The 17553-nt window shown below is 41.7% G+C and overlaps 1 protein-coding gene across 2 annotated transcripts in view; it reads left to right on the top strand.

The window, feature by feature from the left end:
* Positions 1 to 17553, top strand: part of LOC136881074 (ATP-binding cassette sub-family G member 1) — a 104382-nt gene that overhangs the window by 46168 nt on the left and 40661 nt on the right. For both annotated transcript variants that reach the window (XM_067153689.2, XM_067153687.2), the window contains exon 2: positions 14341 to 14464. In XM_067153689.2, the coding sequence (XP_067009790.2) occupies positions 14341 to 14464 (124 nt within the window). The remainder of the gene's footprint in view (positions 1 to 14340; positions 14465 to 17553) is intronic.

Below are 17553 nucleotides of genomic sequence, written 5' to 3'. Positions count from 1 at the left end.
GAAGACATTGATCCTGTATGGATGACTCGGATAGCATCCATGTTCTAGATGCATTCTTATGAAAGATGAAAGGTGTCTGCGAGGTAGTTTCAAATTCTTGAACCATATTTGCGTTGGTGTGGTAGCATAGTGCTTTCCTCTTGTAAGTTGTGACATTTTCCAGTACTCAGACCTGTTGTTTGATTGTGGGCAGGAAATCAGAATATGTTAACTGTTTGTAAAGGCGGAGTTCACTATCTCGTTCATCATTATACCAGCGTGGCCTTAAATCCATAGAAGATGCCCTTCCTGAGTTGCTTTCTGTGCGATATAGGTTAAGTTCAAAATGTCTAATATATACTGATGTGTAGACAGGTCACAACGAGAATTTTGTAGCTTTTGAAGGGCACATTGTGAGTCAGTAAGTATTAGAGTTTTGCGGAAGTGAGGAATTCAATAGCTAATGGCTGAGTGGATAGCAGTAACAATAGACGTCTCTTGAGGTAAGGAGATGCAACACAGAATAAGGCATAACCCACACCTGTCGTGGTCCTGGATCCGTCAGTATAAATATGAACTAAATTGGGCCAGGTGGTATTGAGAAAAGCTGATAAACTTTCATTGATGGAAACACTGTTAGTAATGAAGCATGGTAAGACGTAAATATAAGAAGTTCGTACTTTTGTTGAAATACAGGGAGTCTTTCAGACTGAAGTATGAAAAGAACCAAGTGTTGGAAATTCTTGAAACTTTCATATAATAATGTAGTCCGGTGTTCCTGACCGAAGTTATTTCTGTCGATTGCTTTATTGGTCCCCAGTGTTGACCGGCGAATAAATAGGCATCTCCTTCGCTTCCACTAGGAGTGCGTTCGTAGGAGTAGAATTCATTGCCCCTAGACATGTTTGGATAGCACGATAATGTACTATATCAATTTTTCTGAGAACGTATTGTGGAGCATTTCCATAAAAAATGCTGCCGTAATCTAATATGGGACGTATTAATGCTCGATACAGTACTACAAATGTTGTAGTGTCGGCACCCCACCAGATTCTAGAAACAGCTCGTAAGAAACTCGATCAACTTTTGTTACTAGCTGCTCGACGTGACTTCTCCAGGTAAGCTTACTGTCGAGATGAAGTCCTAATAGTTTCGAGGATGATTTTAGTGGAAAAGAGAACGGACCTAGGCGTATCGTGTGTGAAGTATATGGGATCCTTTTTCAACTAAAAATAACAGCAGTTGATATCTCAGCAGATAAGGCGAGTCCTGTTTGCATTGTCCATTGCGCTAAGTGCGAAGCTACCGTTTCTAGTCACATGCATGTCAACCGGAAGCTAGAAGAGGCAGCGTAAATACATACATCATCCGCATATTGAAGCACTCTGATCGCTGGACCAAACATTTTATCCAGATCTGCCGTGTAGGCGGCATATAATAAAGGACTGAGAATATCACCCTGAGGAACTCCACGAGGGCCATAAAGGATATTGGCATGACGACGGAAATACACTGTTCCTGTGATCAGAAGATTATTGATCCCAGAAATAAATATACCGTAATATATTAAAAAACCATGGCACTACAGCCCTTGAAGGGCCTTGGCCTACCAAGCGAGCGCTGCTCAGCCCGAAGGCCTGCAGATTACGAGGTGTCGTGTGGTCGGCACGGTGAATCCTCCCGGCCATTATTCTTGGCTCTCTAGATCGGGCCCGCTATCTCACCGTCAGATAGCTCCTCAATTCTAATCACGTAGGCTGAGAAGACCTGGAACCAGCCTTCAGGTCCAGGTAAAAATCCCTGACTTGGCCAGGAATCGAACCCGGGGCCTCCGGATAAGAGGCAGGCACGCTACCCCTACACCACATATTGGGGAGGTCTAAAAGTCTGAGTTGTGATACTAGTACGGGGATTATCACACTATCGTATGCCTTAGAAATATCCAAAAATACAGCAAATAAATACTCTTTGTTCAAGAAACTCCATTCTATATCGGCGGTTAATAGGCTGAGGTTGTCAAATGTACTGTTGGCTTTCCGGAAGCCAAACTGCGTGATGTTCCATCCACCATTCAAGCCGAAGTTTCAATATCCTCCCAAAAGTCTTCGCGATGCAGAATGACAGTACTATAGGACGATAGGATGATGGATCGTTGGGATCCTTCCCTGGTTTCAGTATTGGAACTATTATTTAAGTAGTCCAATCTGTTGGAAAGTCACTTTCCTTCCATATGTCGTTGAAGAGGTGAAGTAGGATCTCTTTGGCACACCGAGGGAGGTTAGAGTCATCAAGTAATGGACTTGATCAACCCTGCAGCTGAGTTGGATGATGCCTTCGAGACCAATTCTAATTCACGGAATGGGAGCAGCTTGAGCCGATGTAAGTTCGTTTGGAGACGGATGAAAGGAGAAGCCCAGAAAGTTTGACGCAAGAGATAGATCGGGAAGACAAGTATTTCTCTCAAGAAATGAATGAAAAGTGGAGATATTTGGTATGTGGTACTGTCATCGCCAAGACGAAGTATAGTGTAGAGCGGTATATTGTGTTACGCATGGTTCAATACAAGGAGAGAATCGTGAGTACTAAAAAGAACAGTGTTAACGGAGGTCATTCTGCTGCGTTCACATAGGTAGACCTGTCCAGAGTTTTCACGCCTCATAGTACAGACACAAATAGCAGATATATTAAGATTACCCTAAAAATAACAATGGCTCTTTTAAATACCCAGTAATGGACACGCTAAATTCAATATCTTAGCGTTTGTCCCGAAAAGTGCACAACGTCGTCAACTGTCACTCCGGTTCTTGTCACACATCCACCGTTTGTATGAGTGCATGCTTACATGGCCGTACCATCATGGGGGCTATAACAAATGCTTCTCTAATCTCTTCGTTTCTTATGTGGTCAAGTCTGGTATGATCTACTGACCAATGTAGCATCCTCATGGACCTAACACTGTGGCCCATACAGCAGCACAATGTGACTTGAGGTAAACATGGATTAAAAATGGATTATTTCATATTTTGTATTTTTCTTTTCCTTGCATTAATATTACCATTAGCAACGAACCGGAATTTCCAGGTATTGTATTGAGACAGTGCGAAACATCCAAGCCACTGTCTCCAACAGCAGCCTGGCACCTCCCTCAAGCGGCCCACAGCACCTGTTGCCGTCTACTACCAACTAATTAAAGGCATAGAGCGAAGCGTGATATTTATTTACTGTTTCGGGATCCGTGATGACCTGATGAAGCAGTAATTGAGGACCCTTTTTGCGAAACTCGTTCTGTGAAGAAAAAAGAGAAAAAGAAAGAAATACGCAATAGAAAAATATTTTTCCAAGAAAAAGTTTAAAATAATAAACTTATTTTTATGCTAATTAATTTTTATAATTAGGACTTATTAAATGATAACATGGGGTCTTTATTTGATTTAAGAATTTTGCTACGGTATGTAACTTCAAAATTCAACCGTTCCTTTCCAAAACACCTTTCAGCACAAAATATCACTGCAACAAATTCTTAGTAATTTTAGAATTCACTCGATTTTTCTGCTAGTTAAAGATATTCATATCCAATTGACGTATGATAGTACTTTTTTCTGATCATGTGTTGGCATATACACTCTTTATGAACATGAAACAGACAAAAAAATGTTAGCTTGTTTCATTAAAAGTTAATAACACCAACACTTTACCCACCTTTCAATGCATTTCTTCTACATCAGAGTCTTCTAAAATAAAAGTGCGGCATTGTTTCTTGTCACTCACTCCAGAGCTCACTTTCTCTCCGATGGAATTGTCGATGAGTTTGAAGTTACCTTCACCTCCGTTTCAAGTCCTTAAAATGTATGTTTTAAACTTAAATTACCCTGAATCTTCGCAATCTTGAATGGTAACTTACCTTTAAATTGCTTGGTTGATTTTATTTTCAATTGTACACTTTCCAGTTATCTCCTAATATTTTCAAAACTGCGAACTTTCTCATAATTCGAAATAAGATTTCTTCTTTCAACCTGTACTTCTCTTCCAAATTCCCAAATATCTCATCTGAGGTATAAAACTGTGTCATCGAAACGGAATTGGTGAAGTCCATTTCTCCAAATATTCCGTTATAATCGCCATAAGTATAGAGGGTTTGTTCCAAGTCGTACATGAGTCCAAAAATAGCATAAGAGTTACTTTTCTCCCCCTTCTGTTATTAATTTCGTCTCAGGTTCTTCAAGGTAATCTCGTAGAGCTGAAGCTACCTCGTTAGCAAACTGAGTTTTCAGCCAAGTGTCAAGATTCACTTTATACTTATCTACAGGTGTTTCATTTTTCACAATACAAAATTTGCAAAGCGAAGCCTTTCTAGAGTAGAAGGACTTGTCCAGTTACATGTCGAACATCACGTGGCTTTCTAGACCTCGGTGGACATGTCACCGGGCAGGCTGATGGAACTGGAACCAGCCGTCAGGTCCAGGTCTTGGTGCAAAAGATTAACTAATACGCTGGGTCCGCGGAAAATGCCGCAGCTTGTGAGAATGGCACTCAAAGTAGCAGTAACATTTTAACTTGCATTACAAAATCTACCGAGCGAGTTAGCTACGCAATTTGCTGCCAGCTTGCATTCCGGGAGATATTGGGTTCGAGCCCCCCTTCGGCAGCTTTGAAGATGGATTTATTTCACGTTAGGCAAGTGCTGCCGTTGTGCCTTAATTAAGGCCACGGTCGCTACCCTGTGTGGGATGTAAAACAGACAACTTAACTTACTCATCAGTCATCGCCATCATTAGTTGGAGTGAGCGAACATTTCCCGATCATCCTGTCGTTTGTCGCTTCCTTCGTTGAAATATAATTGTGGGTGGAATAGGATAAAGAGACTCAGAATGAAGAGAAGGTGACCACAAGACTGAGGGAAGATCAAAACCAACTCTGCGAATTTAGAAAAGGGACGTCAATAAAGAAAGCGATGAACAGATAGCGAAATAACAGGTATCATGTATACAGCCACTCTCTGTTTGTTGTGTAGCAAGAGAGGCTGTCTCTTAACAGGGAGTCTGAGAAAGAGTAGATCGTTCCGGGGAAGATATACATCCTCATTGTAGACTGTTGAGTCTGCAAGCCTCCGTGCATTAACTAAGCGCCTCCAAGTTGCTCTGTGGCTCCCTCTAGTTCCACGCCTCTTGTCTTTAAACCAGAGCCTCTCAAACGCCCAAAATCTCACGCGTGCAAATCGAGGCGCAAGAGCTCCGTGCACTGTGCATCGGTCCCGCTCGGCTCGGCTCGGATTTGGAGCGCTACGGAGCAAGTGAGGAAGAGGGAAATAGGGGGAGCGAGACAGGCGTGGGGAAAGAGAGAGACAGTGCTATTGCTCCAAATCGAGGAATGAGGGTCTGCACTCTGGTCAACCAAGCGAAGTCATCTTTTGCACCGTACACAGTGCATGCACCAGGCGCATGCACCCTGAGAGGCCCTGCTTTAAATCATTAAAATCAAAGTCTAGTCATCCTCCATGGCCGACTCCGCTATTCTATTAGTAACCCATCCTTCTCCACTCGGCTCACATGACCGCGGTTTGTATGCACAGCTTCATCTATCGAGTACTCTTTTTTATATTAGAAAATATGTGCCAATTGTAATAACAGATAGTAATTACGCACGACTGTAAACGATGTATGATAGAATACATACTTGTCCTCGAACATGTAACACTGTCTAACATGTGGAGAAAATATGTTAATAACCTGTACATCACTGCTGAGATGAAATTAGAAAGTTTTAATAGGCGCAACTTGTAATACGGATTATTATAAAACTGATGTATTTGGGTTACAATGAACTAATACTCTCTCTTTAATTTCTGGTGCTGCTCTGGCCTTTTCTTGCGCTACTTTTCTCGGCTTTATGATTGATTGACCGAGAACATTAATTCATCCCCAGCTCCAGCTGACCAAGAACTGTGGCTCCTCGTGATAAGAACTTCCTTACGTAATATGTGGTTATCTCAAGTCAAGGCTGTCTCGTCCGGACCACTGGCAACGTTACAGTCCATGTCTTGAGTATTTACTGTATTTCTTGATTGACGGCGAAGCAATATCTACCGCAATCTCGTTGAATTTCCTCACATCTTATGCAGTTAACTTTCTCCATTTATATCGTAAACCGCAGTCCAATAACAATAATAATCTTTACTTCCTTACTACGAGTAATTTAGTCTATAAATCAGAGCGTTGACCTGTTTGTCTTTCTGCCTTCTTGATAGTACTGTCAAGCTGTAAGAGTTTTCCAGCAGTTCACAGCACAAAATATGGAAATGTCTCCATATAAGGATGCACTAGGAATGTAACCTTGGCAGTTGTTTACAAGTGAAGTGGCTCGTTACGCCCGAACATAAAGTCATTAAGCAGGCGATCTATGGCATGTACGTGGGCACAAGGTTCGTGACATAGTATCTAGAATTCTGACGACACCGTCGATGAGATGTTCACTACCACTCTGTCTCACGAGTAACGAGAGTACGGATTGGTGCAAATATTCGCATAGGAAGAGGAGTTAGAGACTGGAATAATTTACCAAGGGAGGTGTTCAATAAATTTCCAAATTATTTTGGATTACTTAAGAAAAGGCTAGGTAAGTAACAGGTAGGGAATGAGTGCCCTAAATGCAGATCAGTGGTGAATGATACTTTACTAAAGGTGGTGGCATACGAGAACGAGAGAGATTTGTCTGTTTCTGTACAGAGGGTGGCAGAGTATGGAGACACTTCATCTATAGCGTTGTTTCGTGGTGTAGCAACAGTAACCAGAGGCTGGTGTGACTTGTAATAATAGAACATATGGAGAAATAGAGGTCGTGAAGAGAACACCGGATCAAGAGAACAAGAAGAAGAGGTGGAGACACGATATCGTGGATGCCGTAAACGAGAAAGGACTTTCGGAAAAGTATTCGAGAGATTGACCCGACAGAGTCGACCCCTGAACTGCGATAAGGTGAAGAAGAATAAGACTAGTCAGGGGTCATAAGAGTAGCACGTGGATATACTGTAGATTATGAGTGCAAGAAAAGAGTTCGAAAATACCCAAAAAAAAGTGCGTATTCACTGAAGATTTGAGGGAATATTTTCCCCATGAAGATCGTAGCTAATAGTATGGGGATTGCGCCAAAACAAGTGACACTGAAATTATTTCTCATCTGCTTGCCTAGTAACGAAGTACTTGTACTTTGATATACTGTCTTTTTTTATTAAAGCTTTCTTCCTTTGAGGCCTGCCGTACGACAAAGTATAACACATAAACAATTATCAACTTCAAAAAAATTAATAACATTTGTAATATTAATAATAATTATTACAGCTGCCTTTGCTGGCGAGATGTAGTGTTTACAGTGCACTATGTCTTGTGGTATGGGCTATATCAAATTTGTTACTTTCGTTGACCTGTCTCAGTCTCATCCTTGGCTTTGACAATATGAAAGTGACTGAGGTGTGAGTGATGCTAGTAATACCATTGCTTATGCAGCCAGTCCCTGCTATGAATGGTGTGAAAATATCGCTCACAGGGTCGGTTGGTGCATGCATTTCATTGGGCTTGGCAGAGTGATATGTAATAGCAATGGCAGGCTCAGTGAGGAAAGCAACGGTAAACTACCTCACTCCTCATTTCCCTAGTACGCCTCTTCAGTGATGCCTAGGCTATTTATGACAGCTGTTGGCGGAGCTGCAGAGGATCAAACCAGCCTTCGGGCTGAATACTCAACACACAATTATTACAGTCTCTAAAGATGATTCCTAAGAACAAAAATAGATCCTCTTAAGGAAGTGATGGCAATTTTATTGAGGAGTTCCTTGTCCAAACTTTGGCTCATCCAACATCGGTGTTACAGTTGAGTTACAGTTTGCTTCACGATAAAGAACAGTGCGAGGAGACACCACAAACGAGAATCATTGACGACAGTGCGCGGGTAACGATTTGGTGCGCCATGTGTGGCAACATTGGAGTATTTGGTCGAGGATGGCGCACAGAATCCAAAAAACAATCGACCAGTTAACCCCATTCGTGAGGTATTTGCACTTCGTCACGCCACAAACTCATTCCTCCAAGGACAGCATTCAAAACAGATCACCCTCCTACAAACACTCCAGAATCACGCGATGCCCTCACAGCAACCTTTGTTGACGAATATTTTAAATAATATTCAGAATGAAGGTGCCAACGCAATTTGTTTTCTCTGAATACGTTATTTTTTTAAACTCCAAGTTAAGTTTCGTGTTTTCGCGATTCGTTTTGATGCCTGTGGCTTACTCTTCTGTTAAGAATTAGAAGTGTCATGAACTGTAATATGTCTCCGCAGTGTTCAGATGGACGCGACAATCTTGGTGTTATTCGATGGGAGCAGGCCATATACCAACACCTTCTCCCTACCTCCTTATCATCATCGCACACTGGTCACCCAGGCCTTTCTGGAGAAGACAGCGCCTATCTCGCCCGAGCTAAATGTTTAAACTTCTGGTGGCCTTTTTTCAAAATCAGTTTGGGTTAACCACTTGAAATGTTAAGGCTTATTATTTGCACCTTTACCAATAATAATAAAAAGTGTTTTTTAGTCAAGACCAAATACCTTTTTAATACCGGTATGCATTTTAGGAGGTGCAAACTTTTTACCTAAAAACTTGCCAATAGATTTATAATTTCTTTTAGGTGTCACTTTTACAAAAATTCCCGTAGTATAACTCTTAATTAGGGCTATATTGATATGGAGAAAATGTTCAGGGACCTACGAGTAGATGTTTTCGTGAAAATGGTGAAGTAAAAAAAATACACAACTGAGAAAAAGGATGCTGAAATTTTACCAAACCGTTTTTCACTTCACACAATTCCTGCCGCATACTAGAGATAATGTTTGTCATCTCTTCCATATTTGCTGAGAATTAAACATATTCTTTGAAGAACTTGACGGACTGCAGGGCTCAAGTTCAACATCTGGTAAGCACATGGCGACAGTAACCTCTATCTGAGTGAAATACTTCTTCATTCAGACATCATATACTTTTAGATGAACATAATTTAAAATAAGGAATTCCCTGCTTGTTAAAATAAGTACTTGCAGAATTTAGAATGAAAATGTTTTTTCCACCTAGAATGAATTCAGGAAACTCGGAATGGACAACCTAGAGAAAGAAACTGAAATTAGTGTAACTGGAATCATAACGCACTAGGGTTACAGAAATCGGAACTCTCAAATCTTATCTCAGTTGGCTTTGCAGAATATCACAATAGTCAGGTGTAAATTATCGTCGGTTTGCAGACCAACGAGAAACGCTTCTCCACGTCAAGTTCTTACTTCTCAAAAACACTCTCCTATTTCCTTTCACTTATCTTGCACATAATTTGATTCCCCCGTACTTTTTAAAGCATTAGTTTCATTATTTCATTTCATTTTCTCTGTTACTATAGAAAATATGTTTGAGATGTTATGACGACCTATGGGAGTACAAATCACAGGGTGAAGTTGCAAGAAAAAAGACTAAAATAAGCCAAAAACACGATAAGAAAAGGCAGGAAAGGACTAATAAAACCCAGCATTTTGTGGCCTACAGTGGCCCAGTATGAAGTCTCCTCAACTTCCGAGCCCTAGTGCTGGATGGCCCGCCACACGCAAAGACAGGACTGGGAAGGGAGCGGCCAACTCGCGCGGTTCTGTCTCAAGCCAGCTGTTCTGTATCAAGTAACGCCCACCCTGTCATCGCGTGTGGCAGCGGTGTTGCAACACTGATCTACAAGAACAAATCGGAACAAATGGTGATAAAACGCTGTGGGATGTATTGTAAGCAATCATGGGGAACGGAAATCCTGCACAGCGGTTTAGTTACTACCCAAACTCACCCAACGTTTTCCGCACGGATTCTCAGGCATGACGTACTGTTGACATTTTACTCTCCCGGCAGTTGGGAGTCATGTGCTGAACCTCTTCCATATGACAAAATCCTTGCATATGGTAGTGGAGTCTGCTGCGTGTTTTACTACAATAGCACCTTTATAGCACTCACATCGAGCTGAGTACTGTCAAGATCATCTCGTTTTACATTTCATTTCAGTCTTCCTTGTACTGACTGTAAGTTAAAATTATTTTACTTGAATCATGAATATCAACTTGATCACACAAAAAGCTGTCGCTCTCCTCTCCGATCGATACAACATATTTAACGACAAGAATGTCCGGGACTGTAGCCTCTCAATGTGCACAAATAAACCTCCGTAAGTGACGAAGTAACACAAACGCTTTTATAAAATACGTTTTCATGCTTTTTATTTCAAATTTGAAACGTCCTCGTTTGAGACTATCACCGTCACATATTTATGTCACAGCATGAAAGGGAACGAGGCATTTTCTGTCCTCTCTTGGCCACAAGAACACGTCACAGTTTACAGATATAATGAGCCTATTTCCTGATCACGCCTCCATGTGACACCGACTTCCATTCCTCTGTTCTTTCAGTAACAGGTATTAGGCCCGGAACCTCTTTACTGCAGAGGGAAGCTCCCTCATTTGTGTGCTAGGTTCATCATCTTATTTTCTTCTGAATATTTGGCACGATCTATCAATTCTGCTACAATACTAAGTTCAAGAAAATTCAGTATTATCTCTTCGGCGTTCCTCCCCTCTTTTGAACATCACATTCAAATTGAGTTATTCCCATTCTCTATTATTTAAGAAAAATCCTCTGGAGCGTATAACCCTCCGTCTGGCCAATAAAATAACTAAAATGACTAATGAACCTTTATTATGAGAAAATGACAGCAAATAACGCAAAGTCCGGGGTGCGACAGGCCTGAGGATCGTTCAAACTCAGGTCTTCAAGTACAGAATTTCACCTCGCGTGTTTCCGAATATTTATAAAATGACGACATTTTAATATTATTTCGTAAATATTTCACAATTCTGTCAATAAGATTGATATTTACATTGATGTGTTCCTCGGTCATTAGTTTCGACGAATGTTCACTGACTTCTCGATTCTTAGTCTTGTTTCCGTGGACCAATTCAAGTTATCAGAGGCAGCTAGGAGTATCCTCAATTAATTACTGATGATCCAATTCAGTAATTAAAAAATTAAAAAAAACAGCGTCCTCAGTTCAGGACAAAGTTGCAAGAGGGTAGAGAAAGTGGAAACTAAGTACTTATCAATAGAATATTAATGAGGACCGGGTCGTAGCACCAGTTTCTAACATATGTGGGAACTTCTGGTACTCAGTTAGCAACCGAGTACCTAACTTTTAAAGAACGATGGCTAGTTCCCAGGATAACTGTAAGTGCACGCATGAACATTAGAAAAAGAAAACTTAAAACTCCCAGAAAGAAAACATTATTATTTATTTTTTCTAGAGGTTTGTAACATCGCACTAACGCATCGAAGGTTTCCGTTGACGCAACGATGGGAAAGTACCGGCCGTGGCCTTAATTACGGTACAACTCCAGTATTTGTCTGGTGTGATAATGGGAAAATCATCTTCAGGGCTGCCGACGGTCGGATTCGAACCCTCCACCTCCCGAATGCAAGCTCACAGCTACACGTCCCTAACCAACTCGCTCTGTGTTATTGTTATTGTCGGGCTCCGTTCTGACCTTTAGTCCAAACACTGCCGGCCGGGTCGGTGATTTTAACCTACAATTATAATTCCCATGATTCGGGGTAGAATGTTTGCGCCGTCTTCAGTATTAAAGTTCATCACAGATAGGGCCCCATTCTCACAGAGGTGCAGGTCGCCTATAAGGCGTCAACTCGAAAGACCTGTATCCAGAGGTCACATGCCACTGTGTTATTATCATCTTGGCTTCTACCGGGGATTTTCGTGACAAACTTGAATTAAAACAGTTTCATGAGGACTCGCCTAGTCAATACTGCTACATCCATAATTTTAAGCATGAGAGTTATTTCATCCCCCTGTGTGTGGGGGGAGGGGGGTAGAATACAATCACGGTGTCCCCGAGCTGGCTAAAAGTGAGCCCCAGCGGGACTGAGGTTGCGACCATTGCTTCCCTCCTATTCGACCTCCCTTGTTCTCCTGCGTCCCGGCCACATTACGTTCACGAGACCCAGGGAGTCTTACATTTTCACGCACTTCTTTGGCCGATACCTCGAGTCAGGCCTCTTCCATTTCTCCCTCTCATTAGTATTACTAGAGGATGATTACCCATTTGTACTTCACCTTAAAACAATAAGCAGCACCACCGGGACAGTTCCTGTGTAGGGCACCGACGTCCGCAAATCACATCACCGATACGGCCTGATAGACAGTTCCCGTCGAGGAGATCCACTCGTGTGGGAGTTAGTTTTGATAATATTACAATGTGTAAAATGTTACAATAATGTATGAAATATATGCTACATACCTCTACAACCTTAGCCTTGTGAGGCATTTTCTAGACCTTATAGGATACCTCCTCCTGTTTATTCAAACTGTTACGTGCCAGCTCCTGTCTGTACTTCCAGGAAGGGGCTGGTGACTCAGTCGACCTGGAATTTCTCAGCCGGCCTTTCCGTGTATTGTTCGCGGCGGCCGGCTCACCTGTCAGTTCCTTGGAGATTCAACGGGAATGTTCTGCCCCTTGTGACATCGCGAATCACGCGACCTATAAAAACGGAGGCTAGCAGCGGACAGGCAGTCACAGCTGGACTCCGTGGGGAAGTCAGTGTGACACTCAGTAAGTTGGCTGTCACCAGTGTCCCACCAAAGTCTCAACGAGCGAGCTGTTGTGGTGAATGTGTAACTGGAGTCTGTGGACTGAGGATCGCTGTGAGCCAATATCGTGAGTGCGAGGACAAATGGACCTGTGTTAATGTTCGCTGTTGTGAGTATCGTCCTGCTGTTGAGCTGTTTAGTTGCTCGCTGTATGGGACTGTGTGAAGTACTGGACTGTATGTGGAGTCGAACCAACGAACAGCCGTCGTGTGTTGTATAGCCAGTGTTCAAATCCAGCCGTCTGCTCACGGCGGCTCTAGGAGATGGCCCTTGACTTAGGGTAAGGTGAAAGTAAAGATTAGTGTTCCAGGTAAAGGAACGGGCTGGACCCTTGCTGCACCATAAGGTAAAGAGTTTTGTAAATAGACTGATAATTATTGTGACCATTCATAACTGGTTAGAATTGTTTGTGTTTAAATATGTGTGTCTGTGTGCATTTATTGGGTCATCCTGAAATAAACTGGAGTAATGAAACAGGTGGAGTTTTATTCATAACAAATGGTATCAGAAGTTAGAATAGACCCCATGTGTGATACATCATTGTAATCAGTGTGAATCAGCGGACCACGCACTGCAGGTTTCGACCGCCACTGGGAACATTCCAGAACGCCAGTGTATAGTGAATGCACACTCATTTACATTTTTTCGTCATCTTTTGTTGATTACTGCATGCCAGTTGAGACCAAAGGCCATACGAAAATGCAGGCTCAGTTAAATGCACTCTTCGATATGATGAAGAAGATGCAGCAGAAGATGGAATAAAATCAAAAGAAGATGGAAAAACAAAAGGAGATGGTGGTGAAGATGGAAGAAAATCGAAAGAAGATGGAAGAAAATCAGAAAATGACGTTGGAGAAGTTGGATGTAGGCCATAAGAAAACGGAAGATGGCCAAGAGAATATTAAAGACGACCAGAATAAGATGGAGGACGATAAGGAGAAGACAGAAGATAGCCAGAAGAAGACAGGGGACAGCCAGAAGAAGATGGGTTCCGTTCCGGAGGTAGCAACAGGCCGGGCCTCCAGTCCAGTACTTCACAGTCCCATGCAGTGAACAACTAAACAGCTCAACAGCAGGACGATACTCACAACAGCGAACATTAACACAGGTCCATTTATCCTCGCCCTCACGATAGCGCGTTTCTTCGCCGGATCACAGCGATCCTCAGTCCACAGAATTGCTTCCGTTCTGTCGCCTCCAGTTACACACTCACTGGTCTCTCCGACACCACAATTACAATTGTTTGTGTTTAAATATGCGTGTGTGAATTTATCAGGCCATTCTGAAATAAATTTAGAGTAATGAAACACATGGAGTTATATTCGTAACAATACTACATAAGAATGGACGAAGATAATGAACAGAATCCCCCTCCCCTCCAGTCATGGATGACCACAAACCGTGGACGAGAAAACCCGCAATTTCATGCAACCAGTATTGTTAGTTTTAGAAAATACTGTACTTACAAAATATGTATGTCTTTAAAATCCTACAAGTTTACCGGAAAGCGTTCTGAACCTATCCTTCTTCTAATAAAAAAAAGCTCTGTTTACTCCACTTTCTTCGACATCATGTAAGTTCTTCTTTTCATTTGAAAATTCGTCAGAGTTAAGCACAGGCACTTGGTTCTTTGTTTCAGGCAAAGAAAGAAAGACCATTCTCCATGATGTGAGTGGCAGGTTTCGGTCTGGTAGACTAGCCGCCATCCTCGGTCCATCTGGAGCCGGCAAGACTACTCTACTCAACGTACTGTCTGGCTTCAAGTAAGTCTTGAATTGTTACGGGGATGTCGTAGGTTGCAGAGGTGTAAGAAGGTGCGGGATTAATGGGTGGACAGAGAAAACATGAGACCACAATTTGAAACAGTAAAATTTAAAATTGTATTTCTTTCCTTTGTCTTTTTTTTTTTTTTCTGGCTTTAAGCTTCGATGAACAACAAGAAATAACAGATGAATAGACAAATGGTGAGGTCGACAGCTCTGATCACAATATTGACTCAGAGTTAGAAAATTAGAATGTAGCTCAAAGTTACACTATTTTCAAAGAGCACCTTTGTCCCACCCTCTAGGAGACTGAGCTCCAAAATTTACAACATTCCAGCCTCTCCAAGGCACAAACACTATATAAACCCAGAAAACAGAGTTCACTGTCTTTTCTGCTCGACAGTCTGATCCACAACAGACTATGTGTAAGTAGAAATTAAACAGAGGCAATAAGTGCCCATTCTAAATGGCCTTAGTGGTCGAAAGATCGGCCATAAACAAAATGCTAGGAGGCGAAACACTGCACTCCTTTTGAAATATACTCTGAAACACTTAAATCCTGTCTGGGCTTATGGCCTGAAGTTACAGAGGCTAAGCCTATACTACAGAGTGGAGAAAATATTAAGTTTCAAAATAAGGTTAAGATGTAAAGTTTCACCCCCATACCAAGTTGAATGGGAATTAACGGGAGGTCACCAACACTTTATTCTCTAAATAACATGTTTCCCTGCAGGGATTTGAACAAAGTCCTTAGAATTGCTTGAACATTCACATTTAAAAGATGATATTAAACTTTAGAAATGTACATTAACAATGAATTTTGAAACCTTCCTCTGAAGTCAGCATTCTGAAGCTATCACATATTTAACAGATGTCTGCCATTACCTTGAGCTGGTGAGCCTTCTGACGGCGGGCTTTTCCATGCCTCCACTAACGTATGCGATGAAGAAGACAACTAGGCCCAAAAGCTCCCAGCTTTTATAGCGGAGGAGAAAGTTCCAGAACTCTCTAGGCGGATGGCCTGTACACACCCCCAATTTCGATTGGCTAACAAAATAAATACTGAAATTTCTGATCAGTTAAAAATTTCAGGAACACGGAAGTGAGAGAAGTGCTCGTAACCTTAGCACACAAAAGACAATCTACAAACTCTTCAGTTTAACCAACTTAGAAAATACAAATTTCTTTGAAAATTAATTGTCCGTCCTCCCACCTAAGACGATAGTAGAGACATCTCAAGATTCAAGTTCCAAACTCCTTCCACTACACAGTTCAGGGTTTACATCACAGATTGTCTTCCAAAAGGCGCTCAGTTCAAACGCACGGAGGTATACATCCGGTAAAATAATAATAATAATAATAATAATAATAATAATAATAATAATAATGAGGTTGTCCCTTAGATGCTATCGGATATGCGGGATGTCATCTACTACGATATTAAAGATTTTAAGACACACAATGTTATCAGAGAGTATTTACGCGAGTATCTAGTTATGATAAGAGTAAGGAGGACCTGTGTACGTGCTTTGGCCACCTACTTAGTGATCCATTCCAATGGGCTTGGGAATAAAGGTTTTATTTATGTATGTATCGGCTTTTGAAAATGATCACCCCCTCCCCATACTGTCGATAACCATGCAAGGTTATTTACACATTATTAATGGAGATTTATTTTTCACCACATTAGTGGAACATATATTTTAGAAACCAGAAGTTAAACTGAAAAAAGAACACTTTTCCTTTTGCGAAAGTAAAATGATCATAAATATGTCTCTCGGCCATAGTTATCCATCAACGGCTGCTCATTTCTGATTACCTCCAGCCATAAGATATAGTTTGCACGATTGCTATGTAACATTGTCTGGCCATCCATCCATACCTTACATCACAGCCTGCACGGTTACTAGGTAACATTGTCTGGCCATCCATCCATACCTTACATCACAGTCTGCACGGTTACTAGGTAAAATTGTCTGGCCATCCATCCATACCTTACATCACAGCCTGCACGGTTGCTAGGTAACATTGTCTGATCATTCATTCATACCTTACATCATAGCCTGCACGGTTGCTACGTAACATTGTCTGATCATCCATCCATACCTTACATCACAGCACGGTTGCTAGGTGACATTGTCTGGCTATCCATCCATACCTTACATCACAGCCTGCTCGATTGCTAGGTAACATTGTCTGGCCATCCATCCATATCTTACATCACAGCCTGCTCGGTTGCTAGGTAACATTGTCTGATCATTCATTCATACCTTACATCACAGCCTGCACGGTTGATAGGTAACATTGTCTGATCATTCATTCATACCTTACATCACAGGACGGTTGATAGGTAACATTGTATGGCTATCCATCCATACCTTACATCACAGCCTGCTCGATTGCTAGGTAACACTGTCTGATCATCCATCCATATCTTACATCACAGCCTGCTCGGTTGCTAGGTAACATTGTCTGATCATTCATTCATACCTTACATCACAGCCTGCATGGTTGCTAAGTAACATTCTCTTATCATTCATTCATACCTTACATCATAGCCTGCTCGATTGCTAGGTAACATTTTCTGGCCATCCATCCATACCTTCCATCACAGCCTGCTCGATTGCTAGGTATCATTCTCTTATCATTCATTCATACCTTACATCATAGCCTGCTCGATTGCTAGGTAACAGTGTCTGATCATCCATCCTTATCTTACATCACAGCCTGCTTGATTGCTAGGTAACATTGTCTGGCCATCCATCCATACCTTACATCACAGCACGGTTGCTAGGTAACATTATCTGATCATTCATTCATACCTTACATCACAGCTTGCTCGATTGCTAGGTAACATTTTCTGATCATCCATCCATACCTTACATCACAGCCTGCTCGATTGCTAGGTAACATTGTCTGACCATCCATCCATACCCTATATCTCAGCCTGCACGGTTGCTAGGTAACATTGTCTGATCATCCATCCATACCTTACATCACAGCCTGCTCGATTGCTAAGGTTACACTTCCGTCACCAATTTTGTGAGGCATGAGACATATGTCATAATATTGCCATTTTTCGCTTCCTT

This window comes from Anabrus simplex, chromosome 9, assembly GCF_040414725.1.
Source record: "Anabrus simplex isolate iqAnaSimp1 chromosome 9, ASM4041472v1, whole genome shotgun sequence".
NCBI classification, from domain to species: domain Eukaryota; kingdom Metazoa; phylum Arthropoda; class Insecta; order Orthoptera; family Tettigoniidae; genus Anabrus; species Anabrus simplex.
Note: the sequence above shows the minus strand (reverse complement) of the source record. Positions and strands in the feature narration are given on the sequence as shown.